The 27,825-nt window shown below is 50.6% G+C and overlaps 1 protein-coding gene across 1 annotated transcript; it reads left to right on the plus strand.

Moving 5' to 3' along the window:
• Window positions 1-26,105, plus strand: LOC119969744 (R-spondin-2-like). The gene is made up of 5 exons (XM_038803783.1): window positions 1-156; window positions 1,550-1,738; window positions 6,428-6,571; window positions 7,821-8,018; window positions 25,986-26,105. The coding sequence occupies exons 2-5, from the start codon at window positions 1,555-1,557 to the stop codon at window positions 26,075-26,077; spliced, it is 618 nt and encodes a 205-aa protein (XP_038659711.1). The 5' UTR covers window positions 1-156; window positions 1,550-1,554; the 3' UTR covers window positions 26,078-26,105.
• The last annotated feature ends 1,720 nt before the right edge of the window (window positions 26,106-27,825 follow it).

Below are 27,825 nucleotides of genomic sequence, written 5' to 3' on the forward strand. Positions count from 1 at the left end.
TCATCAAACTCACTCCAGGGGATGTGACTTCCCGTTTCCTCCCTGAAGTGTTCCAGCTCCAATCTGCGGCAGTCAGGAACGGTGGAGCCGGTGTGCCCATTGACTGCAGAGCAGGTCAGGGTGAGGCACATGCGACGGTAACGGGCAGCCAGCTGGGTGAGTGAGGGGGGGGTAGTCTGACCAAATGGATTGTTCTGCCATTGAAGCAGCCGCCTGACGTTCCGTCTCCTGGCGGAGATGATTGAGAGTGAGGAGTGTATCTTGCCGCTGGTCCTCCATGGATGATGAATCCATGCTGTCTTTCTCCACCCCGCCCAATAATCATTTCCATTGAAGTTATGCCAGAGAGTCGGGTCTGGTGTAATGATGCCCATTTTGGGCGACACCCAAGGTATATTTCTACCTCATTCCTTTATGAGCTGTGGTGAGTGGGGGAAAGGGGGTTAATGTGAATAACATTCAGTGGTACTAACAGGGGTAACAGGGCTCACCCACTAGGTGTCAAAAGTGCCCACCCATTTCAGGCCACTTTAGACCGGCAGGTTTCTGTGATATAAGTAAGAGGTTGTTTGCCTGTGCATTGCTCACTCAGACCAGGGCTACACGGAAGCCCGGTCAGATTGTGGTTCCTTGTTATGCAGGGATCTGGACCATCTCCAGACCTCAGTCACACACGGGTCAGCAACTCAGGAGGCTGTTTCCTGATTGGCCGCCTGCTGTTCACTGGCCATTTAAGGTGGGAGGGTCTCTGAGGGCTTTCAGCTTCACCAGAGCACCATAGCGGTGGGCACCTGGCCGTGTCCCCAGGCAAGAGATTCACCTGCGGGAGGCAGGTCATAGACTACGATGGCATCTCAATGTAGAGACTCATTCCCACCTGGGCATAAAATGCTGAAAATATAGAGGCCCAAAGCCAGTGTCAGAGTGGAAAGGAAAGCCCTTTGAGATTGGTTTCAGCTATGGCTGCACCTTTCAAGCCTGTGGCCCAATCATTGGGAAGCTCTGATGACCACCCTCACCAATCTCACCTTCCCCCAAGCCCACCTTTCCATGGGGGTCTGCTCCAAGACCAGGAAGATCACTTGAAGGACGGAACATGTCGGGGAGAACACCTTTCAAACATCTCTCCCATGGCCTCATCAGATTGTGCTCACTGTGTGGGAGTGGGGTTGGAAATGCCTTGTGTTGATTTGGGGTTCTCCTTGTTGGAACCTATGAGCTTTTTCTAGTTTAGAGACTGTCATTGTCCTTCCTCACAGAGGAGCAAATAACTTTCCTGCAGCCAATTGGGACACATCCCAGGTATCGGAGGCCACACTGTGTGGGGTGAAACATGCTCCCTGGAGAACATGTTAAAGAATGTTTGATCGCCTCCTCCTGGGGGAATGATATTTAATCTCCGAGCCCCCACTTTCTCAGTGGGGTTTAGCAAAGCCATTCGAACTGTGAGGTTGACAGATGTGCATACCTGCTGTCTTTGACTCCAAATATCTCACTGAAAGTGAGAGTCTCCTAGTTTAACCCTTGTTCTGTGGCTCTTTCCCTGCAGGTAACATGGACTCGCTCCAGAACTGCAGAGGTTGCATGGACTGCTCGCCTGACAATGGCTGTTTGACCTGCCAACACCGACTGTTCCTCTTGATTAAAAGAGAGGGGATCCGACAGCATGGAGAATGTGTGCATGCCTGTCCTGTGGGGCATTATAGCCTACGTGGGCAGGACTCAAACAGATGTCTGAGTAAGCCACTGTAAATTGGCAAATTTTCATAAAACAAGGGCTTTGCGACATTGGGTCTGCCTCAGATTTAATATTCTCATCCCTGCGTTCGAAGTCCCTCCATGAACTCTCTTTAGAATTTAGAACAGTGCAGCACAGGACAGGCCCTTCGGCCCTCGATGTTGTGCCGAGCAATGATCACCCTACTCAAACTCACGTATCCACCCTATACCCGTAACCCAACAACCCCCCCCTTAACCTTACTTTTTAGGACACTACGGGCAATTTAGCATGGCCAATCCACCTAACCCGCACATCTTTGGACTGTGGGAGGAAACCGGAGCACCCGGAGGAAACCCACGCACACACGGGGAGGACGTGCAGACTCCGCACAGACAGTGACCCAGCCGGGAACCGAACCTGGGACCCTGGAGCTGTGAAGCATTGATGCTAACCACTATGCTACCGTGCTGCCCTTCTGCCCTTTCGCTCCCAAGGTCAATGAGTTCCTCCAGTTCTGGTAGCTATTCCATCCCAGATTTTACTGGCTCCACCGTTGGTGGCTATGTGCCTACAGTTACTCTGCAATCCCTTCCCTGTAACTCTCTGCTTAACTTTCCCCCTTTTAAGACACGCCTTTTGGTCATCTCTCCTAATGTGTCCAAATGTGGCCAGTCTCAAATTTTGCTCGATGACGTTCCTGTGAAGCATTGGGTTTGTTTGACTAGGTTAAAGGTGCTGTACAAATGTACGGCATAGCGAGTACTTAGTTTTATTTATTCTTTCACAGGATGTGGCTCTAACTGGCAAGATCAGCATTTGTTGCCCATGTCTAATTACCCTTCAACGTTGCTGTTGGTCTGGAGTCGCATGTAGGCCAGACCAGGTAAGGACGGCAGATTTCCTTCCCTAAGGGACATTAGTGAACCAGATGGGTCTTGAAGGACAATCGACGATAGTTTCATGGTCACCATCCCTGAGACTAGCTGCTTCATCAATGACCTTCCCTCTATCATAAAGCCAGACGTGGGAACGTTCGCTGATGATTGCACAATGTTCAGCACCATTTACTAATTCTCAGATACTGAAGCCGACAATATGCAGCAAGACCTGGGCAAACAGGCTTGGAATGATAGGTAGAAATTGTTATGATCCCAGTTCATATTATAAGTAGACGGGAAAATCCCAGAATGGAATCCTAGCTCAAAACTTTTAATTCTTTTTTATAGAATATTGAGGAACAGAATCACAGGATTGCTAATTAGTTTTAACAACAAGAAAAAAACATTTATTAAATGTGAAAAATTGGATTATGATACACTATGCCTTTACCCTGCCCTTATTTTAATAATTACATACATGTTTTAGGATTAATACAGATTAACAAATACATCTTATTCTATGATGGTCTAATTAACACAAAAAGTCCCTTTTAAGCACACAGGATGGCTGAGGGCAAATACACTCTGTATTCTAAACCAACATTTTGGAAGGGCCTGTGTAAATTTAAAAGTTTCGCCTCTAGGTTCATGTCCAGAACTATTTCCTTCCTCAACCCGCTGAAATTCTTTCTAAGCTCTCTCCTTGTCTCGCTTCTCTATTTCCCTTTCTTTTTGCTTTTCCTGCAGGTCAAGTTTCTACAGTTCCATTTCATTCTCTCTTTCCTTTGCCTCCAATTCAACTTCCTTTATTCACATTTCTTTCTCATCGTCCTTTTTCCTTCGTTCCTAATTGTTCCACTTGTGATTCAATTTTAGCTCGTTCTCACTTTATGAAATACTTGGTCAAACTGACAACCCTTGCGATTATAAATGTTTCTCGATGCTTTCAATCACCTCAGCTTTACTCACCCCTGTAGGTTATCCTAACTTCAATTTATCTGCCAATTCAGTTAACTGACTCTGGGTTACTTTCTGTAAACCAGTCACAGTTAAATCCTCGCGGAAAGTCTTAGCAATTTCCAATGCTATTTTGGATTCTAACCTGTACAGTAGGATAGGTGAAATAAACCACTGAGTGTCTTTAAGACAGAGATAGATAGGTTCTTGATTAATAAGGGGATCAGGGGTTATGGGGAGAAGGCAGGAGAATGGGGATGAGAAAAATATCAGCCATGATTGAATGGCGGAGCAGACTCAATTGGCCAAGTGGCCTATTCTGCTCCTATGTCTTATGGTCTTATGGACCCACATGCATATGCCATTTATTTAGTCTTCACAACTTATCCCTCTCTAACCACACAGAAACACAGTTATAACCCCTACACATACAAACATCTTTATCTAGCATGAATATTACTGTAGGTTTTCGCCTTCCAGGCACAGAAACATTAAATGATGAGTGCAGCTCCAACAACACTCAAGAAGCTCAACACCATCCAGGACAAAGCAGCCCCGCTTGATTGGCACCCCATCCACCACATTAGCATTCATCCACCCCCCCCCTCCCCCACCCCCCCTCTCCTCCGCCACCGGCTCACAATGGCAGCCGCGTGTACCATCTACAAGATGCATTGCAGCAACTCACCAAGACTCCTTTGGCAGCTCCTTCCAACCCAGGGACTTCTGCCACAAGGGCAGGAAACGTATGGGAACGCAACCATATTCCCTCAATCCACACACCATCCTGACTTGGGAATATATCCCCGTTCCCTCACTGTCACTGGGTCAAAATACTGGAACTCTCTCCCTAAGGGCAGCACGGTAGCCTTGTGGTTAGCACAATCGCTTCACAGCTCCAGGGTCCCTGGTTCGATTCCGGCTTGGGTCACTGTCTGTGCGGAGTCTGCACATCCTCCCCGTGTGTGCGTGGGTTTCCTCCGGGTGCTCCGGTTTCCTCCCACAGTCCAAAGATGTGCGGGTTAGGTGGATTGGCCATGATAAATTGCCCTTAGTATCCAAAATTTCCCTTAGTGTTGGGTGGGGTTACTGGGTTATGGGGATAGGGTGGAGGTGTTGACCTTGGGTAGGGTGCTCTTTCCAAGAGCCGGTGCAGACTCGATGGACCGAATGGCCTCCTTCTGCACTGTAAATTCTATGTAATCTAACAGCACTGTGGGTGTACCTCTGCCAAGCAGCGGTCCAAGAAGACAGCTCACCACCACCTTCTCACGGGCATTTTGCGATGGGCAACAAATGCTGACGTAACCAGCGAAGACCAAATCCTGTGCAAGAATAAAGAAAATAGCCTTTTTGGCTTCTTAGGGTATCCACCTCCAGGCTGGATTTATTTCATATTTCACACTGAAGATCTGGTTCAGAAAAACAGTAATTTTGAGTGTGATTAATATTGAACCAGTAATATTTAATTTGCGCTGAGAAAACGCTTCATAACGAACTCAGCTGGTTGAACCAAAATTCACAAAAAAAGGTGACAAAACTCCAAATTTTTCAGAATTTGTTTCATAATTTCCGGTGGCTCCCAAACAAATTACGTCTACGGATTCTACTTCCAACCCACTTTGACCGATTTTGAACGATGCCTGCTTCTTTATTATTTTTGGCACCGGTCTGTGCCTTCATATTAGAAACTAATGTTCTAATCCGGTATAGTGGGATTCACTCTGTGATTCTCCTTTCACATCTGGGCCATTCCCAAGGCATTTTTCCATATCTCTTTGGATCTCAATCTTCCTGGATCGGGACAAAACAGTGATAGCTTTACTCCCTTTCTCTTTGAAGAGGCTATCGATGTAAGACAGTTACAAACAAATCTGGTCGGGAATGCAGAAGAAACTCAATATTGACTTGTTGGGTTGCATGATCTGTCTCCATGGAGTCACTTCTGGTGACATTCTGACATAAACAGGTGATGATGTTCCTTTGGACAATGCTTATCCATCTCCCCGTAACCACATATATGCTATTTGCCTCAATCTCTGTGTGATGGAATACTCTCCACTTGCCTGGATGAGTTCAGTGCCAACAACACTGAGGAACCTTAACACCATCCTGCACAAAGTAGCTCGCTTGATTGGTGCCTCATCCCTCCCCCCACTTCAATGTTTACTCCCCCCACCCATCACCGGCGCACAGTGGCAGCCGTGTGTACCATCGATAATATGCAAATCACCAAGGCTCCTTCGACAGCACCTTCCAAACCCGCAGCCTAGAAGGACAAGGGCAGAAAATGGATGGAAACACCAACAATAGCAAGCTTCCAACAAAGTACACAGCATCCTGACTTGGAACTATATTGCCGGATCTTCACTGTGGCTGGGTCAAAATCTTAGAATGTCCTCCCTAACTGCACTGTGGGTGTCCCAACACCACAGGGACTGCAGGTCAAGAAGGCCGCTCACCACCACCTCCTCAATTATGGGTGGAGAACAAACACTAGCCTCGCCAGCGATGCCCATATCCCGTAAATTAATAAAAATATTACTTCCTGTGGTAGCAAGTTCCACATTCGACCCGAATTTCCTATTTGGCCTATTAGTGATTATCGTATCTTTATGATCCCAGTTTTGGATGTCCCTACAAGTAGGAACGTCTGCTTTATGTCCACCCTATCAAACCACTTCATAATTTTGGAGATGTCTATCAGGTCAGCCATCGACCTTCTCCTGTCTAAATGTCCAGCCTGTTCAAACATTCTTGAGAAATTTGTAAACTTTCAGTTCTGGTATCATCTTTGTGAATCTTTCTTTGCACCATCCATCGCAATGATATCTTTCTGAGAGTAATAAATCTTTGTTTCTCCTCGTTCTAGAATGCAAGACAGCGGATTGTGAAAGCTGCTTCAGCCGCGAGTTCTGCATCAAGTGTAAATTTGGGCATTACCTGCTGAAGGGGAAGTGTTACCACACATGTCCCACAGGGTCCGCTCCGCGCGCCAAACTGATGGAATGTGTAGGTATGTGATTCAACGTTGACCTTTTTGATGTTGCTCTGCAGCAATTACAACATTAAAACCTAATACTTCTGTCTTAAAGGTCAAATTCCAAGTTGCAATGTAATTGTGAACATGCAAAAGTTGGAAAATATGTTTCTAACTACATGCCTGAGATACAGAGTAAATTCACTCTATATTGCCCTATCAAACACTCCCAGGAATGTTGCAGCTTGGGGTTAGATACAGGTAAAGCTCCCTCTACACTGTTGTGAAGGCAAATTACTGTGGCTGCCGGAATCTGAAACAAAAACAGAAAATGCTGGACAATTTCAGCCGGTCTGACAGCATCTGTGGAGAGAAAAGGGAGCGAGCCTTTCGAGTCTGGATGACTCTTTGTAAAAGGCGAAAGACGTTTGGACTAAAAAAACTAGTCCTTTATTGCAAGCTGTAGCAGGGGCTATTGCATTCCAAATGGGGACACCGGGCAGCACAGAGTCAGAATGGTACAGACAGATACATTTAGAGTTTCAGTTATAAGAAATTAGTAAACACCAATAATTTATTACTAGTCATCTATTTCCAAGCATGACTGTCGATCAAGGTCACATCATGCAAAGCAGATGAGAATAATTAACCAATCACATCAAACATCTGCATGCTTAATTAAACTATCCAATCACTACAGAGGCATGTTCTCCTGCAATTGGTGATGTTGATTGTCTGATATCTGGGGTGTATCATAGAATTTACAATTCTGAAGGAGGCCATTCAGCCCATTGAGTCTGCACCGGCCCTTGGAAAGAGCACCCTACCCAAGCCCACACTTCCACCCCATCCCCGCAACCCAGTAACCCCACTTAACCTTTTTAGACACTAAGGGCAATTTATCATGGCCAATCCACCTAACCCGCACATATTTGGACTGTGGGAGGAAACCGGAGCACCCGGAAGGAACCCACGCAGACACGCGGAGAACTATCAGACTCCGCACAGACAGTGACCCAGCAGGGAATTGAGCCTGGGATCCTGGAGCTGTGAAGCAACTGTGCTAACCACTGTGCTACCATAGCTACCAATCACCTTCCTCCCTGTTGTTTAATGGTTCCTCTCACGGTGTGGGTGATATCCATCACCACTGAAATAGAATTAAGCGACTTCTAACTCCTGCCCTGGCACCATGACAATGGGATTCCCTTTGGGTGCTGAGTAACCTTTTCAGATTAATATTGTGGTGAATGGTGCTTTCAATGCATTTCTGTTTTCTTTGCAGATGGGTGTGAGGTTGGACCCTGGGGCACGTGGGGGCCATGCCTGAAGAACCAGCAGATGTGTGGCTTCAAGTGGGGGTTTGAGACCAGGACACGACATGTCCTTACGCCGTCACCAAAGGACTCTGAGCCTTGTGTCGCACTGTCAGTGTCACAGAGATGTAGGATGAAGGAGAGACACTGCCCCGGAGTGAAGAGAGGTTTGTAAATCCTGGGAGGTCGAGAGCAACGTCCTCAAAGATGCCTCAGTAAAAAAAAATCACCAGTCTCAAAATCGGAATGGATGAGGGAGATCATTCGGCCCATCTCAGTCTGCCCAACCAGGCAGATTCTAGCTCCCCTTCACGGGCTGGTTTAGCTCACTGGGCTAAATCGCTGGCTTTTAAAGCAGACCAAGCAGTCTAGCAGCACGGTTCGATTCCCGTACCAGCCTTCCCGGACAGGTGCTGGAATGTGGCGACCAGGGGCTTTTCACAGTAACTTCATTGAAGCCTACTCGTGACAATAAGCGATTTTCATTTCATTTCATTTCTATTGTAGAGTCCAAGCGATTTGTTAAATGATTTGAAAGGGGTTTTTACCCGCCTCTGCTTGACCTGGGAATTAATTTCATTCACTCATCACCCTCATTGTAAAGAAGAAATTCCTAATTTTAACCCTAAGGCTACCTTTTGGCACTTTGACCCTCAGTTATCGTTTCCACGGTTTACCTCATGAGCTTCTATAGCTTCCCCTATTCTCATCACCTAACCAATCTGTGACTGTGCGTTCTAACCACTCTCTGGGTTAAGAGCTTTCTCCTGAACTCTTTACTCGATTCCTTGGCAACTATATACATATTTCTGGTCCCAGCTTCCGTCTCCCCGACAAGTTAGTACATTTTCCCCACATTTACTGCATCGAACCCCTTGGTAATTGTAAAGGGCCTCCACACCCCTCACTCTTCTATTTTCTAGGTGAAAGGTTGCTGACTAGAATGTTAACTCTGTTTCTTTCTCCGCTATTTTTAGTGGGGAGAGAAACAGAGTTGTTAATGGACTTGATTGAGTGGACTGCATTTAACATCCGCTGAACAACATGTTTAACGGGTGATTCTCGGTGCCAAGAAACATCTCACTTCCGAGCGGCACTTTACCAGTTTATTTGGCCTTGGCAGTTTCTACCCCACTGAGGCTAGGCATAGCTGCGGCTCGCCAGTAGGAAATACTCCTCACAGATCGGGGCACCATTTTCTCTGGCATCACCGATCTCCCCCTCATTTACGGCCCCTTTTTGCTCCCCCCTCACCCACCCAACCTTGGCATGGCCTCTGAGAACCCCCCCCCCCCCCCCTCCCTCTACCTGGCATGGCCCCCCGCCCCAGGCCTGGGCCTGAGCCCAACCACTGGCAGTGTCAAGCTGGCATCTGAACACCCTGCCTCTGCCAGCCTGGCACCCCTAGCAGCGTCACCCAGACCACGTGCTCAGGTACCAGGGGGCGCACCAGGGTGCCACCATGCCCTGTTCCCCACCATCAGGGTGCCACCATGCCCTGTTCCCCATCACCAGGGTGCCACCATGCCGTGTTCCCCACCACCAGGGTGTCACCATGCCCTGTTCCCCATCACCAGGGTGCCACCATGCCCTGTTCCCCATCACCAGGGTACCACCATGCCCTGTTCCCCACCACCAGGGTGTCACCATGCCCTGTTCCCCATCACCAGGGTGCCACCATGCCCTGTTCCCCACCACCAGGGTGTCACCATGCCGTGTTCCCCACCATCAGGGTGCCACCATGCCCTGTTCCCCACCACCAGGGTGCCACCATGCCCTGTTCCCCACCACCAGGGTGCCACCATGCCCTGTTCCCCATCACCAGGGTGCCACCATGCCCTGTTCCCCATCACCAGGGTGTCACCATGCCCTGTTCCCCATCACCAGGGTGTCACCATGCCGTGTTCCCCACCACCAGGGTGTCACCATGCCCTGTTCCCCATCACCAGGGTGCCACCATGCCCTGTTCCCCATCACCAGGGTGCCACCATTCCCTGTTCCGCACCACCAGGGGGGCTCCATTGACCTGGGAGACCTCGCCCCCTCCCCAGGTTTCGTTATGACTGGTTCACGGTTGTGTGAACCAGTAATAAACAGCACCCTTGGCATGGTCTCCCTGGCACAGCCCGGGAGGTGGGTGAATCCGGCATCCGGGTATTCAAATGAGCAATGATGCTCATTTAAATATTCAGATCTGGATCTCGCCCAGTGAGGGCGAAGCGAGGTTTAGCGCCCGGGATGGAGCCTGATTTGGGGTTCGTGCGAGGTTCAATTGTTACACCCGAATCCATGCCGGGCGCAATGGGGCCGCTGAATCACGCCCAATGTGTCAGCTCAATGACCTTTCATCTGAACCTACACCAGGTTATTTGGCGCACAAATTGCCTGCGCTATTTCCATGGTCATGGTTCAAAAAATATTTCATTGGTTAGAAAGTGCTTTGGGATGTGATGCGGTGTATTAGGGCAGCACGGTAGCATTGTGGATAGCACAATCGCTTCACAGCTCCAGGGTCCCAGGTTCGATTCCGGCTTGGGTCACTGTCTGTGCAGAGTCTGCACATCCTCCCCGTGTGTGCGTGGGTTTCCTCCGGGTGCTCCGGTTTCCTCCCACAGTCCAAAGGTGTGTGGGTTAGGTGGATTGGCCATGAGAAATTGCTCTTAGTGTCCAAAATTGCCCTTAGTGTTGGGTGGGGTTACTGGGTTATGGGGATAGGGTGGAGGTGTTGACCTTGGGTAGGGTGCTCTTTCCAAGAGCTGGTGCAGGCTCGATGGGCCGAATGGCCTCCTTCTGCACTGTAAATTCAATGTATTCTGGACTGGGGCAATGACAAATAGCAGCTGTGCTATAGGCACATGATAACCATCATGTCCACAAGCTCAGGAGATATTTCCAAATCTTTCAGCAGAAAGATGATTTGTTTCTCAACTCCATTTAATGAACAGGCAGCAGGTTTAAATTGTGGGTAATTTACTGTCAGATGCAGACAGTGTCTTGGTGACATTTAATGGACACTGTCCGGGTGGTCGAGTGAGGCAAGTCGCTGAATGTTTAAGTTGTGGTGAATTCACCGTTTCTGACCTGAATTTTGGAATTATTGCAGGTTGGAGCTGGAGTCAGGTCGATATACAATCATTTTTACTCGTTTATCCAGTTCCATTTGAGGATCTTTCTCAGAGAATGAGAGCTATAAATAAACGCGTGTCTGAATGGAACAAGGCATTACTTAATCCACTTCAGCTTTCTGTGGAATTCTGTCCAAGCCCTTCCGTTTTGTTGCCTGCCTGAAATGTTACTTCTATCTTCATTTTGCTCTGATTCTGATACACCTCTCCTGACCCTTACTGGGTGCAGACTTCACTAATTGTGTTTAACTTCACACTCAATATTAGTCTAGCTCAGCACCCATCCATCAGCTGAAACATTCACTTCCTCCACCACTAATGCACAGTGACAGGGGTCTGTACCATTTATAAAAGTAAGAAGTCTTACAACACCAGGTTAAAGTCCAACATGTTTGTTTCAAATACTAGCTTTCGGAGCACTGCTCCTTCCTCAGGTGAATGAAGAGGTATGTTTCGGAAACATATATATACACAAATTCAAGATGCCAGACAATGCTTAGAATGCACCTTTGAATTTGTCTATATGTATGTTTCCGGAACATACGAGGAAAGGCTGAGGGACTTGAGGCTGTTTTCGTTAGAGAGAAGAAAGGTTAAGAGGTGACTTAATTGAGGCATAAGATGATCAGAGGATTAGATAGGGTGGACATTGAGTGCCTTTTTCCTTGGATGGTGATGTCTAGCACGAGGGGGCATAGCTTTAAATTGAGGGGAGATAGATATAGGACAGATGTCAGAGGTAGGTTCTTTACTCAGAGAGTAGTAAGGGTGTGGAATGCCCTGCCTGCAACAGTAGTGGACTTCGCCAACACTAAACGCATTCAAATGGTCATTGGATAGACATATGGATGATAAGGGAATAGTGTAGATGGGCTTTAGAGGGGCTTTCACAGGTTGGCGCAACAGCGAGGGCCGAAGGGCCTGTACTGCGCTGTAATGTTCTATGTTCTATGTTCTATACCTCTTCATTCACCTGAGGAAGGAGCAGTGCTCTGAAAGCTAGTGTTTGAAACAAACCTGTTGGACTTTAACCTGGTGTTGTAAGACTTCTTACTGTGCTCACCCCAGTCCAACGCCGGCATCTCCACACCATTTATCAGATGCACTGCAACAGCTTGCTGAGGTTTCTCCAACAGCACCTTCCAAACCCGTGACCTCTACCACCCAGAAGGTTGTTCTTTGTTCTTTCGACAAGTACATGGATAGGATGGGTATAGCGAGATAGGGCACAAGAAGGTACTGAGGAGGGCCGAAGGGCCTGGTTCCTGTGCTGTATTGTTCTTTGTTCTTGGAAGGACAAGGACAGAAGATGCATGAAATGCCACCACCCGAAAGTTCCCCTCCAAGCCACTCACCACTCTGACTTGGAAATACATCATCGTTCCTTCACTGTCACTGGGTCAAAATCCTGGAACTCCAGGATTTAGAAGAAAATGATTTGGAAGAAAATGTGGCTGGTCTGATTAGTGAGTTCGCAGACGACACAAAAACTGGTGGAGTTGAGTTGCGGATAGTGAAGAGGATTGTCAGAGGATGCAGCAGGATATAAACCGGTTGGAGTCTTGGGCGGAGAAATTGGGCTGGTTTAGCACAGGGCTAAATCGCTGGCTTTGAAAGCAGACCAAGGCAGGCCAGCAGCACGGTTCAATACCCGTACCAGCCTCCCCGAACAGGTGCCGGAATGTGGCGACTAGGGGCTTTTCACAGTAACTTCATTTGAAGCCGACTTGTGGAAATAAGCGATTTTCATTTCATTTTTCATTTTCTTGGCAGATGGAGATTAATCTGGCCAAGAGTGAGGTAATGCACTTTGGAAGGTCCAATGCATGTAGGAATTACACAGTAAATGGTAGAAGTCTTGTGAGTACTGTTATGGCCCAGGGTTTAGAGAACCCCAGAGTGTACCCTGGAGTTCACCTGACCCACAACTTTTAATAGATTGTGGTATGGGGAGCACACGGCCCACTCTACAGGTGTGGTACAGCAGAAATGGAAAAGTATTTTTTAAAACAAAACGATGTTTATTCTATGAACTTAAGTTAACCTTTTTAAAACATACAGTGAACATCTTAGCAACTATTAATTCAAATACAACCCCCAAAGAATACAACACTAAGTAATCCTTTAAGCTTTCCTTTTAACATCCATAAGACTTAAAACACCTTTCAACAGAAGCACATTAGGTTTACATTCACTCCTGAGAATATTTATAATTCTATATTCACCAAATGATCAAGAGATAGTCTTTTGATGGCAGAGAGAACAGCAGTACACCTGCTTGGTCTGGCTTCAGCTCCAACACTGAAAACGAAGCTAAAACACACCCTGCAGCCTGCTCAAAAACCAAAGTAAAACAGCTCAGCTCCACCCACACTCTGACATCACTGATAATACACATTTCTTAAAGGTACATTTCATAAACACCCATTTCTTAAAGATACTCTCACATGACAGTACTGACAGGCAGAGAGATCTGGGGGTGCATGTCCACCGATCACTAAAAGTGACAACGCCTGTGGATCAGGTGACCAAGAAGGCATACGGCATGCTAGCCTTCATTGGTCGGGGCATTGAATATAAAAATTGGCAGGTCATGTTGCAGCTTTACAGGACCTTAGTTAGGCCTCATTTGGAATATTGTGTGCAATTCTGGTGGCCACACTATCAGAAGGATGTGGATGCTTTGGATAGGAGACAGAAGCGGTTTACGGGGATGTTGCCTGGTATGGAGGGCATTAGCAATGAGGAGAGGTTAGATAAACTCGGTCAGTTCCCACTGGCACAACGGAGTTTGAGAGGCGACCTGGTAGAGGTCTGCAAGATTATGAGGGGCTTGGACAGAGTGGATAGTCAGATGCTGTTTCCTAGGGTAGGAGAGTCAAGTACTAGGGAACATAGGTTTAAACTGAGTGGGGAAAAGTTTTGAACAGGTGTGCGAGGCAGGTTTTTTTCCACAGCGGGTGGTAAATATACGGAATGCGCTGCCTGGGGAGGTGGTGGGAGCCGGTACGATAGCGGTATTTAAGGAGCATCTAGACAAATATGTGAATAGGGTTGGAATGGAAGGATACGGATTCCGTAAGTGCAGACGGTTTTAGTTTAGACAAGTACCATGGTCGGCGCAGGCTTGGAGGGCCGAAGGGCCTGTTCCTATGCTGTATTGTTCTTTGTTCAGTTCTTCTTCGGGAGAATTGACTCATGGGGTGATTCAACCTGAGGGTCACCTCGGGCGAGGGGAAAGGTTGAGAAGGGACGGGTCGGGGGGGGGGGGGGGGGGGGGCCTTCATGAATAACCTTCTAAAAGCACATAGCTATTCGGATGCAGGAAGAATCGTAGCCAGCCAAGATGTTCCCCACATTCCGGTATTTGGTGTTAGATGAATGAGCTCCTCGCCCACCACTCACACTGTGGTCCGCTCTAACAGCTGCTATAGCAGTCCAGCTCAGAGTAACCCAGCTCAGCCGGGAGTCAGCACTGGCTGGGGATGTGGCTACGTGGGGTGGGGGTTGGGGGGGGGGGATGGGGGAGGGGGGGGGGCGGAGGCAGGCTTGACCCCATTTTTGTGGCCGGCCCCATATCCAGACCAGGAAATATGCAGGAGCTGCCGCTAAAATCAGCCCAATCTGGGCAGAGTGACAGGGGAAACAAACCCAGTCCCAGAGGGGGGAGGTTGGGCAGAGGGGGGAGGTTGGGCAGAGGGGGGAGGTTGGGCAGAGGGGGGAGGTTGGGCAGATGGGGAGGTGGGATATTCCAGGTGGCAGGGAGTCTTGGGGCAAAGCAGATTCCTCTGCGCAAAAGTTTGGGTGTCCCACATTTTTATGGTTATGAGTTATGAACATCCTCTGTAATGCTGGTGTGTAGTTGCCCATCCCTAATTACCCCTGCCAAGGTGGTGATGAGACCGCTGCAGTCCATGTGGTGTAGGTACACCCACAGTGCTGTTAGGGAGGGGGTTCCAGTTGACCCTGTGATGATGTAGGAACAGTGACAGATGTCTTCTTCAGTCTAGTATGTGACTTCGAGGGGAAACTTTGAAACGAGGCAGCTCACATAACACTGGTGCTTTTGCCTAGGTCGCACTAACGCAGAACACAGAACAGTACAGCACAGAACAGGCCCTTCGGCCCTCGATGTTGTGCCGAGCAATGATCACCCTACTCAAACCCACTTATCCACCCTATACCCGTAACCCAACAACCCCCCCTTAACCTTACATTTTAGGACACTACGGGCAATTTAGCATGGCCAATCCACCTAACCTGCACATCTTTGGACTGTGGGAGGAAACCTAATGGACTTATTTTTGTGATTGTCTGGGTCCTGTTGATATAACTATTTGACATTCAAGCTCGAGCCAGCTGGAGTTGAAAGCATCTGCTTTTGGTCAAATCTGTGAGGATTTTTTGGAATTGAGTGTGGGTAAGTCTGAGGGTGAGTGTGCGCGAGCGTGTGTTTAGTGGGAGTGAGAGTGTGAGTGTGTCAGGATGAGAGTGTGATGTGCGAGCAGATTTGTGAGAATGAGAGTGAATTGGAGAGAGTTGGAGTGAGGCAGGGTACCCGGGTATACGAGGGCGGGATAGTGAGAGGTGATAGTGTGTGGGATTTCCTTTAGTTTGAGCTGCCTGCCCTGTGGAGACGAACTGCCCATTCTCTCCCATTGTGAGGCAAATCCAGGAGCTCGGAGCGATCCTGCCACCGATGGTGATGATTCTGTCTGAAGTTGAGGTTGGCAGTTTGATTTACGTGTTTATTTTATAGTCTAATTGGGCTTAGTTTAGAAAAATGTGTCTCCTGAATAAATTGTTTGTGGGTTTGGGAGCAATTTTCTTCTGCAGTGTAATTTCTGTCTGTTTGTAATAAACACTGTGTTTGTGGTCACATTCTTGTGGGTTTAGCTTGGCATGGCTAGATTCCCATGGGGCCTCACTGTGTCTCTAATGAGGCCTGTTGCTGTTCTGTATTTCTGTCTACCTCTCTCTTTCCCTCTTTATCTGCCGCGCTCCGTGGGTTGAATTTAACGGGATCGCAGGAAGTGACTGGACTGCAGGAGAGGGGTGGGAGTGCTGGAGGGTGTCCGGAGATGAATTATGAAGGGATGAATGATGGGGTACAAGATTTCGAGCTGCGAAGAGAGATGAAAGTTAGGTCTCCACACGCCACCCTTCCAAACCTGCATCTTCTGTCCCCAATTGAGCTTCTGGCTCCCCGCAGAGACTGCATGCTGGCCTTGGGGTCCATCTGGAGCCATCTGCAAACATCTGATGGTGGGTTTGGCTACCTCCTGCCCACCCCAGGTAGCCCCCACCTGTCCTTTTAAAATTACCATGAAAATCTGTGTGTGCCCGTTGCTAACACACACGCATGAACCTCCGCAATTGGGGTCTACACCTCCCAGATTCCATTTTGCCCCGGCAGCCTCATATCTGCAATTGGCATTAGAAGTTTCTAGAAAACACCCTGCATTCTGTTCATGATAACAATAGACGTGGATGGAAAGGGTTTGAAATCTCCCCACTTTGTATTAGTTGTGTTGGGATTGCCAAGAAAAGGAAGCGGATGATTGTGAAAGAGCAGAACGAGCGACGGGATTCTCCGATTCAGAGACTGAGGCCGAGATTCTCCGGCCCCGCCCACCCGGCCACCGAAAATTCCCGTCCGGCCACCGGAAATTCCCGTCCGGCGACCGGAAATTCCCGTCCGGCGACCGGAAATTCCCGTCCGGCGACCGGAAATTCCCGTCCGAGGTCAATGGTCCGCGTCCCACCCGTGGCGACCTTGTGGCGGGCGGACGGAGGAATCCCGGCCTCCGTGTTGAAGCTGGGACACAATGGGTGATGTTCTATGACAGGAGTATTGGTGCCGTTCCCAGAGCAGTTCATCATCCGTTAATGTGTTAGCACCAACTTCACATGGAACACCGTCAATTCCAATCAAAAACAGAGTCCGATTCGCCGGAGTCGGGATTGACACTCGAGAGGCTGACAAACTGCAGGCGCATATCAGCGACTCCACTCCCCACACCCACCACCCCAGCAACCCCCCAGCACCCCCTCCCCACACCCACTCCCCACACACACCACCCCAGCACCCCCTCCCCACACCCCCTCCCCACACGCACCACCCCAGCAACCCCCCACCCTCCCCAGCACCCCCTCCCCACACGCACCACCCCAGCACCCCCACCCTCCCCAGCACCCCCTCCCCACACGCACCACCCCAGCACCCCCACCACCCCAGCAACCCCCCCCAGCACCCCCTCCCCACACGCACCACCCCAGCACCCCCACCACCCCAGCAACCCCCCCCAGCACCCCCTCCCCACACCCACTCCCCACACGCACCACCACAGCAACCCCCCCCAGCACCCCCTCCCCACACGCACCACCCCAGCACGCCCACCCCCCAGCACCCCCTCCCCAGCACCCCCTCCCCACACACACCGCCCCAGCACCCCCTCCCCACACCCCCTCCCCCAGCACCCCCTCCCCACACGCACCACCCCAGCAACCCCCACCCCCCCAGCACCCCCTCCCCAGCACCCCACCCCCCCAGCACCCCCTCCCCACACCCACTCGTCCCAGCACCCCCACCCCAGCACCCACTCCCCACACGCACCATCCCAGCACCCCAGCAACCCCCTCCCCAGCACCCCCTCCCAGCACCCCCTCCCCACACCCCCTCCCCACACGCACCATCCCAGCACCCCCACCCCAGCACCCCCCCACACACACCGTCCCAGCACCCCCCCCCCACACACACCGTCCCAGCACCCCCATCCCACACACACCACCCCAGCAACACCCCCTGCCCAGCACCCCCACCCCAGCACCCCCTCCCCAGCACCCCCACCCCAGCACCCCCTCCCCAGCACCCCCACCCCAGCACCCCCTCCCCACACGCACCACCCCAGCACCCCCTCCCCAGCACCCCCACCCCAGCACCCCCTCCCCAGCATCCCCACCCCAGCACCCACTCCCCACACGCACCGTCCCAGCAACACCCCCCCCCCAGCATCCCCACCACCCCAGCAACCCCCTCCCCACACACACCGTCCCAGCACCCCCTCCCCACACACACCGTCCCAGCACCCCCACCCCAGCACGTTCATCGAGTGGAACCCCTTTCTGGTTGTGTGTACCAGCCTGTCATAGGCCGGGGTTCGTAGGGCAACCTGCATCCTGTAGGTCACCCCCTGGGCCTGGGGCACCTCAGCGATGATGGTGAACCCCGCGGCTCCTGGTGGGCTGCATCCACATTTAACTCAATATATTGTGCCGACCGGGCATATGGGGCCTCTGTGACAGAGCGGTGCACCTGTGCACTGAGGTCTATGGGATGAAGCTCATTGACTGTAAGGGGGTGAAAGTCAGTTGTGTTCGCACGATGCGTACCCCTGGGCCCAACCAGGTTCACCAGGCTACACCACAGCCCCGGTCTGCACTACAGCCCCTGCCCCCCGCATGTTCCCCTCGCCTCCTCCCCCATCCCCACATCCACCCCCAGCCGTTCCCCCAGGCACCCTGCCCATCTCACCCCAGGCACCCTGCCCCCCTCACCCCTGGCACCCTGCCCCCCTCACCCCTGGCCCCTGCCCCCTCACCCCTGGCACCCTGCCCCCCTCATCCCTGGCACCCTGCCCCCCTCATCCCTGGCCCCGCCGGTGCCAGGCACCCTGCCCCCCTCACCCCTGGCCCCTGCCCCCTCACCCCTGGCACCCTGCCCCCCTTGCCCCTGGCACCCTGCCCCCCTCATCCCTGGCACCCTGCCCCCCTCATCCCTGGCCCCACCGGTGCCAGGCACCCTGCCCCCCCATCCCTGGCACCTGCCCCCCTCACCCCTGGCCCCTGCCCCCCTCACCCCTGGCCCCTGCCCCCCTCACCCCTGGCACCCTGCCCCCCTCACCCCTGGCACCCTGCCCCCATCACCCCTGGCACCCTGCCCCATCACCCCTGGCACCCTGCCCCCCTCACCCCGGCACCCTGCCCCCCTCACCCCTGGCCCCTGCCCCCCTCACCCCTGGCACCCTGCCCCCCTCACCCCTGGCACCCTGCCCCCATCACCCCTGGCACCCTGCCCCATCACCCCTGGCACCCTGCCCCCCTCACCCCGGCACCCTGCCCCCCTCACCCCTGGCCCCTGCCCCCCTCACCCCTGGCACCCTGCCCCCCTCACCCCTGGCACCCTGCCCCCCTTGCCCCTGGCACCCTGCCCCCTCACCCCTGGCACCTGCCCCGTCACCCCTGGCCCCGCTGGTGCCTGCCCCCCTCGCCCCTGGCCCCTGCCCCCCTCACCCCTGGCCCCGCTGGTGCCTGGCACCCTGGGGGCCTTTGGCCCTGGCACCCACCCTGCAGTCAGGGCTACTCGTGGCTGGCGGTACCCATGCCAGCGATACGCTCAGTGTCCCCAATCCGGTATCTTTCTGCAGGGGCTACTGTGGACTTTGCCCCTGGGTGGGCCATGTGGTGCCCCGCTGGAAAGTGGAGGCTGTTCGGGAGGATGGGAGAGTTGGTGGGGTGGGGGCTGGGGTACGGGCGGGGGTGGTGGTGGGGTGAGGCACCGATACGGCCGATGCACTTTGCACAACCTCGGGCCACAGTGGGTGGTCAGTGGTGTGTCCAGCAAGTTGGCTACCGCGCAAGCCGTAGTAATGGCGGTCCATGCCTGAACACCCTGGTTGCGTGGGGGGGGGGGGGTCACCCCAACCCCATGGATCATCCTCTGCTCACCGCTCGCTGCCCCTCCAGACCTGACAGAGCCCCCCCCCCCCACCCCCCTCCTCCAGCCAGCCTTGCCAGCGGCAGGACTGCCAGCCCATGGTCACGCCTCTACATGTCCTACCTCCTCTCTCTCCATCGGCAGCCATGGCAACTGTTCCCCGATTTTTCAAACTGCAACCGGAACACACCTTTGATAATTCCCCCTGACAGAGGCGGGAGATCGGGGGGGCCCTGGAGATTACCGAGTCAGGCCCGCTCATGAATTGCAAATGCCGTTTACTGTACGTGCAGAGCAGAACTCACTGACACCGCTGTCGAGGCACCAGAGCGAGGCATTCTGGCGTGCGCCCGGCGCCCGCCTCGTTGTTGGCATCATGACCGATTCTCCACCCAATCGCGATTTCAGTGTCGACCGACGGAAAATCCCGCTGGGATTTTTAGAAGTGTGTATCTCATTGCTGAGAAAGGCCAAAGCTCTCTACTCTGATAATCCCCATTGCATAATATAATCCTCATTGGGATGTCGAGATGAAGCACTTGAACTAAAGGTCCCCTGGACTTCAAGGAAGTGGCTGCAGAGAGAGTGGATAGGTTGGTGGTAATCTTCCAACATTCCCTACATTCTGGGAAGGTCCCAGCGTTTGGGAATCCATAAATTTAAAGCCCCTATTAAAGAAAGTAGGAAACTGTAGCCCTCAGTGTAACATGTGCCGTTGGAAAAATGCTGGAATCCATTATAAGGAATTAGTAACAGAACATTAAGAAAATCGTTATACAGTGATGCAAAGTCAACATGGTTGTGTGCGAGGGAAACAGTGTCTGGCATTAAAATTCTTTCAGGTTGTAACAAGCGACATGACTAAAGGGGAACCAGATGTAGTCCTTTTGGATTTCTGAAAGGTGCCACATTAAAGGTTACTGGCACAATAAAATCCGGGGTGATATGTTAGCAAGGACAGCGGATTGGCTAAATAACAGAAAGCAGAGTTGGGATAAAATGGGTAATTTTCAGGTTGGCAAGATGTAATTGGCGGAGTGCCACAGGGAACGGTGCCAGGGCCTCAAACTGTTTACGATCTACAGGAAGGACCTGGATGAATGTATTAATCCAACTTTGCTGATGGTGCAAGGACAAGCCGGAGAACAAGTTGGGAAGAGAATAGGGAATGGCTGCAATTTCATATCTGTAGGTCAACTCATTGTCAGACATTTGGCAGCACGAGTACCAAGCGGGAAAATGTGAGCTTATCCACTTTGTCAGGGACGATAGGAAAGGGGAACATTATTTGGCAGGAGGAAGTGAGAATGGAAGTTTCGGCAGCGCTGGCCAGGATTTTACAACCTTTCTCCGACACAGGGTTGGTGGAGAAATGCAAATACTACCTGTGTCGTTCTCTGTTTTGCTTCACCTGGATGGCTTGGATGCGTAGTGTTGAACAAAGAACAAGAAGCTTTGTTAACGAACAAAACTATAAATTTATTTACACTACTGTGGTGAATTATAAACCTCAGTAATTCACACTGTATTGTACCACATGTATTGAGCCTGTACTCTGTACCGGATCGTGTGGAATCGCGCGGCCCTGCCCATAGGGGGAGATGAGGAGTTTGTACTGGGCTCCACCCTTGACTCTGCCCATGGCTCCTCCCACAGCCGGAAGTATAAAGATCAGTGCTGTGAGCCTGCTGCCAGTTCATCTAGAGTTCATCTCGTCACAGGCAGGCTCTGTTGTAAGACGATTAAAACCACTGTTCGCTTCTAACCACGTGTCGCGTGAATTAATGGTCTCATCAACTACTAACTATGATTCATTCACATTCCGAAAGTAGAAGGTTACTGTATTAAACTATGCTATCTTTAATTGCAGGACTCTCATGTACAGAACTGCTCTCTCTCTCTCTCTCTCTCTCTCTCATGCCTCACTCTCATCTGTTCTTTTTCTTCTTCTTCATTATCTGTCAACCTCTGACCCACACGGCTTAGCTCCATCACTTATATACTTATGGGACTAACTCCCTCTAGTGGCTGTCTGTATACATTTAATTAACTCTTGCATTGCCTTTATTTATGATACTACCACATTGCACCCTTGTTCAAAGAAGGGTGTAAGGATAAGCCTAGAATTTACAGGACAGCCACTTTACCTTCAATGGTGGGGAAGCTGCAAGAATCGATAATTTGGGGTAAAATTAACAGTCACTTGTGCAAATGTGGATTAATTAAGGAAATCCAGCATGGATTGTGTTTAACACCAGGCAAATTGTGTTTAACTAGCTTGCTTGATTTGTTTGATGAGGTAACAGGGAGGGTTGATGAGGGCAATGCTGTTGATGTGGCGTGCATGGACTTCACATAACCACAAAATCACAATTGTCAGGGTGTAGAAGGAGGCCACTCGGCCCATCGGACCGGCACTGTCTCTCTGAGCGGGCATCGGGACTCAGTGCCATTCTCCTGCCTTTTCCCCGCCCATTGTTTCCAATCAAAAAAATCAACTGATGTCGGCTGGAAAGCCTCGATTGAACCTGCCTCCACCACACTTCCAGGCCGCACATTCCACACCCCAAACACTCGCTGTGTGAAGTTTTTTTCTCACATCGCATTTGTTTCTTTTGCAAATCGCTTTAACTCTGAACCCTCTCATTCTGGGTCCTTCCACGAGCAGCAGCAGTTTCTCTCTGTCTGCTCTGTCTAACCCCCTCCTGATATTGAGCATCTCCATCAAGTCTCCTCTTAGCCTCCTTCTCTCCAAGGAGAGCAGTACAAACCTCTCCAATCCATCCACCTGACTGAAGTTTCTTATCCTTGGAACCGTTCTTCTGAACCTCTTCTGCAGCCAGATTATTCTGATAAAGTGCGGCACAACAAGCCTGAGTGTAAAGGTACAGCTCATGGGATAGACGGCACAGAAGTAACATGGATGCCGAATTAGCGGAGTGACAGGAAGCAGGGAATAGTGTTTTCCCGACTGAAGGCAGACTTGCTGTGGGGTTTTCCAGGAGTTCTGCTCTTCCAGACTTTCCAATCTCTTCACACAGGAACTCAGTCTTTAACGTTTACGAGTACAACGGTCAAGCTTTCTACATACACCAGAGAAATGTTGAAGATCTTCAGAACAGCCAACACCCCAGTGGCCTACAGAGGGCAGGAGGCCAACTTACCAGTGGTTGTCATGGAAGGACATAGGCCCAGTGTGTTGGGGAGAGACTGGTTACAGAGGATTGGGCTCAACCAGCTGGAAAACTTCAAAATATGTAATGGTGTTCTCCAAGGAGTCTTGAGGAGGTACAAAGAAGTCTTCCACGAAGAACTGGGCCAGATTAAGAGCATCAAAGCCAAAATATACGTTAATTCGGTGTCTACGTCCAAGTTCTTGAGTGAGGCCAATGCTGTAGGCATTGCATCAGAGGGTTGAAGCAGAGCGAAAGAGGTTGGAAGAGCTGGATATAATCAAACCAGTCCAGTTTTCAGAGTGGGCGCAGATAGTCCCTGTCCTTAATCCCAATCGTTCAATAAGGATTTGTGGGGACTATAAGCTGCCCAGGTCAATCGTTAACCAATTCTCCATATCAAGGACCTTTACGCTTCCCTGGTACAGTGCGTCACTTATTCAAAATTGGATCCCAGTCGCACCTTCCTGCGAGTCGAGTTGGAAGAGCAATCTCAGGAATTTGCTACAGTCAGTGCCCACAAAGGTCTCTTCCAGTAGCTCAGGCTGCCATTCAGCATTGCTTCAGCCCATGCGATTCTCCAGCGCACCATTGAAAATCTGCTCCAGGGAATTCCCACGGTGATGGTTTATCTTGATGACGTGCTGGTCTCCGGCACTACACCAGATTCATGGCCAGCCCTGAGGAATTATAAAGAGATTCTGTCGTGCAGGGGTCTGCCTAAAACGTGAAAAAAAGTACGTCGCAGGCCTCAGGCGTGATGTACCTCAGATTTGGTGTTGATGTGACTGGGTTGCACCCCTGGAAGAAAAGGTCAAGGCCACACGTTCGGGCCCGGGAAACCTTGCCCATAAGAGGTGGTGTTAGGGGGGGGAACGACCCTGAAGAGGTAAGGTGGACCCTTTCTGAAGCAGAATGAAATGACGCCCAGATTGAGAACGGCTTAGTGGGTATATTCGGCGTGAAGAAATTCCACAGCGTGTGTATGGCCAACGGTTCGACATTGTGACCGACCACAAGACATTACTGGGCCTTTTAAGGAACGATAAGCCCATACTGCCCATTGTCTCAGCAAGGTTGCAGCTTTGGGCTTTGTTGTTCGTGGCCTCTTACTATGGTTTCCAGCACCGGCCTGGGACACAAATTGCCAATGCAGCTGCCTGAAGTCGCCTGCCCCTACCCAAGGGCATTTTGCCAACACCTCTACATCAAGAGATCATTCTAGTTTTTAACTCCCTGGACACTCTGCCAGTTTCCATGGGCACATCCGCAACTGGAGTCAAAGAGGCCGATTCTTTCAGAAGTTAAATGAATGTTACAGTCTGGCTGGCGTTATGAGATATCCAAACAGCTGATGAGCTTCACTCATCAGAATGAGTTGACACATGAAGGCAGCGAGTTTCTATGGGGATCATGGGTGGTCATCCTGCCTCAGGCCAGGGGGGGGGGGCTCCTTAAAGAGCTACATAGCGCCCACCCATGGCAGACAAAGTTGAAGATGCTAACGCAGAGTTTGTTCTGATGGCCGGGCATAGATAAAGCCATTCAATAACTGGTGTGTGGCGGCACGGTGGCGCAGTGGTTAGCACTGCTGCCTCACGGTGCCGAGGACCTGGGGTCGATCCCGGCTCTGGGTCACTGTCTGTGTGGAGTTTGCACATTCTCCCGTGTCTGCGTGGGTCTCACCCCCACAACCCAAAGATGTGCAGGGTAGGTGAATTGGCCACGCTAAATTGCCCCTTAATTGGGGAAAAAAAAGAATTAGAACATAGAACAGTACAGCACAGAACAGGCCCTTCGGCCCTCTAAATTTTTTATTTTTAAAAACTGGTGCAACAGTGCCAACTTTGCCAATTGCAGCAATCCTTGCTGCCTGCCACCACCCATCACCCTTGGCCAGGTCACGCATGGATTGTATGAATTTAACTTATTATTTTTACCACTTACAGCGCGTTCTAAAAATTCACAAAACTGTTTCAGCCAACACTGGAAAAAGTTCTGAGAAACATCTGGTTATTCCTCACTGCAGTCCACGCTGCAGAAATTCGTGATTTTCATTTAAACATTATTTCTCTTTCAATCTTTCTATTCTTTTACGCCCTTTGTAAATTTATTTATTTATTTATTTATTTATTTTTATAAATTTAGAGCACCCAATTAATTTTTTCCAATTAAGGGGCAATTTAGCGTGGCCAATCCACCTACCCTGCACATCTTTGGGTTGTGGGGGCGAAACCCACGCAAACACGGGAGAGAAAGTGCAAACTCCACATGGACAGTGACCCAGAGCCGGGATCGAACCTGGGACCTCAGCGCCGTGAGGCAGCAGTGCTAACCACTGCGCCACAATGCTGCTCCCTTTCTTAAATGTTTGAGTTAGTTTACCTGTGTCACACTTTAAAGAAAAGTCAAATATTCTATTCAGGGCTTGATGATACAGCCTTTTGTGGACTACAAATGAATCCAGGCCCAGGAGGTATGATTGATGGGAGGCCGTTGGATATGGGGTGGCTCTCATTAATTGTATGGAAATGTGGCTTAAGTAGTGATAATTGGTTTCTCGCCACGCTACGGCAAGATCCCGCCTTTGCCTACGGCAGCGTACCGCTGGCATGGGTAGGGCCTGGCACGGATCTCGTTTTTGGCCTCTCCCGCTATTCACCGGCCTTGTTACACTTGAGCAAGACCGTAACGCGGCCTGAGAATTGCGCCCTTGGTTTATTAACCTACACTAGTGTTTATAAAATACGTCAGATCCCAGCCAGTTCTGCTCTGTCAGTACCAAACCTGGACGACTTCATACAAAACGTAACCGTGGATGATCGAGGCTGAGCAGGGGAGTTCGTATCCAGCGAGGCGCACGGGGAGACTGATTGCTCCAACCCTGTGGGTCTCTAACAGGTTCTAAACGCTGTGTGACTGGGGCACGTAAAGGGGTCAGCTTTGTTCCTCATCTCCATTGTAACGCTGCCAACCCGTTTCCAACCTCCTCGCTGGTTCCTGTTAAGCTGGGGAGAATTAAAACCAGGAGAGATGGAGGGTTTTCAGTAAAATGCCTGATTTCAGATTATCAACAAAAAAAATCAAAAAATTAATTTAACCGCTTTTATTGTTTTACAGAGAAACGGAAGATGAATAAAAATCGAGAAAACAAGCGTAAAAAGAAGGTGGCATTGGAAGCGGGATCAGACGAAGGTGGTTTCTCCTCATAAAGTCCAGTTGTCCATATGGACATGGGTCGGTGGAGAGACAGTGGGGGTGGGGGTAGATGGGGGGGAGATGGGGGGGGAGGGGGGTGCAAGTGTCAGTGACCGAGGGTGTGAACCCGCGAACCTTGGATTTTAACAGACCTGCGCTGACAATCAGCGGGCGCAATATCTCAATGTCAGAGGGGCACCTTCTTCTCCGTATAGATTGATTGTTCCAACTCGATGAAGAATCTGGAAACTTCTCCACCTCTCCAACGTTGTGATGCTGGGGTGGGGGGGTTGGGGGTGGGGGGGGGGGGGGGGGGGGGGGGGGGGGTCAGCTGGAATTATCAAGGCTGCCAGCAATATTTTGGTTGTCCAACAGAAATATAAATCTCTTGACATGTCCACTTTTAACCATCCCATCATTGATGCCCGTTCCGTTAGCTGGGAAGGTCCTACGGCTAGAATTCCCTCCTGTCCTCTCCTTTCTCTCTCCTCCTCTAAGACACTCTTTAGAACCTATCCCTTTGACCAAACCTTTGAAACCTGTACAAATGTGGTTTTGTTTGAAATTTTGTTTGACAATGGTCCTGTGAAGGACTGTGGGGTATTGAACCTGGTTAAAGGTGCTATAAAATGGAACTTGTTGCATAAGAAAAGCAATGGAAATAGTGTTCAGGTACAAATCAGACATGATCTGTTTGAATGTCGGAGCAGGTGTGCTAGTTCATAGCATCCCTCCAGGGCAGAAAGAAGCCATTCGATACATCACGTCTGCACTGACCTTCCAAAAGAGCACCCACATTCAGGAACCAATCCCCCACCCGATCCCCTTACCCCACCCAACCTTTTTGGACACTAAGGAGCAATTTATCATGGCCAATTCACCTAACCTGCACATCTTTGGACTGTGGGAGGAAACTGGAGGAAACCCACGCAGACACGGGGAGGACGTGCAGACTCCGCACTGATAGTCACCCCAAGTCGGAATTGAGCCTGGGTCCCTGGAGCAGTTGGGCAGCATTGCTAACCACTGTGGCACCGTGCCATGTATCGCTGGGGGTAATGTATACGTGTTACTCTGTCCTTGTATTGGAGTTATGCTCTTTTACTTTCGCAAACAGCAACTGAACTGCAGCCCAAGCCTGATCTCCCTCCGCCCACAGCCTCCTATCACCCTCAGAACTGTTATATTTAGGACACCAACAGATCAGCGCAAAGTGGCAGTTACTTCCCAGCGGAAGAGGTTGTCAAAGCTAAATTACAGGGCCAGTTAAAACTAACAGACAGACTAAAGGAATGGAGATCTTTCCCATATCAGATAGCAATTAAGACAACAGCAGCTTGGATGTGAAGAGTGAGTTCCCCGCAGTGCACCACAGAGCTGAAGAGCGGTGGGAGGGATGGTCAGAAGTACGGTTCAAATAGTGGGGCACAGCCCGAAAGCTGAACTTTTACTTCCATCAACAAACTTGAATCAATTTTGTTTTTTTAACTACAGAAGTCCTCTCTTTGGAAAAGGATCTTCATTGTCCCAAATTCCTGTCTCCTTACTTTGGAGAAATGCATTTCTAACCCTCCGGTCTCTATTTGTGTCCTGCGAGGAATTGCCAAGTGCAAGGGGAATGACCAGAAACTGGTTCAGTCCGAGATGGGAACCAGTCTCAGACTCTGTCCCTGGCCTGTGTCTTGAATTAAACAATCTCAGCGAGGGCAATGGTTTGGGGCTGTTGCAATTGGCTTCACTGTCTCTGTGCCAGGTATGAGGG

Source organism: Scyliorhinus canicula, chromosome 7 (genome assembly GCF_902713615.1).
Source record: "Scyliorhinus canicula chromosome 7, sScyCan1.1, whole genome shotgun sequence".
Taxonomy (NCBI): domain Eukaryota; kingdom Metazoa; phylum Chordata; class Chondrichthyes; order Carcharhiniformes; family Scyliorhinidae; genus Scyliorhinus; species Scyliorhinus canicula.

Coding starts and splice junctions, on each gene's coding strand:
- LOC119969744 (XM_038803783.1), top strand. CDS start 1,555: ATGGACTCGCTCCAGAACTGCAGAGGTTGCATGGACTGCTCGCCTGAC. Junction 6,572..7,820: donor CAAACTGATGGAATGTGTAG/GTATGTGATTCA, acceptor TTTTCTTTGCAG/ATGGGTGTGAGGTTGGACCC. Junction 8,019..25,985: donor CTGCCCCGGAGTGAAGAGAG/GTTTGTAAATCC, acceptor ATTGTTTTACAG/AGAAACGGAAGATGAATAAA.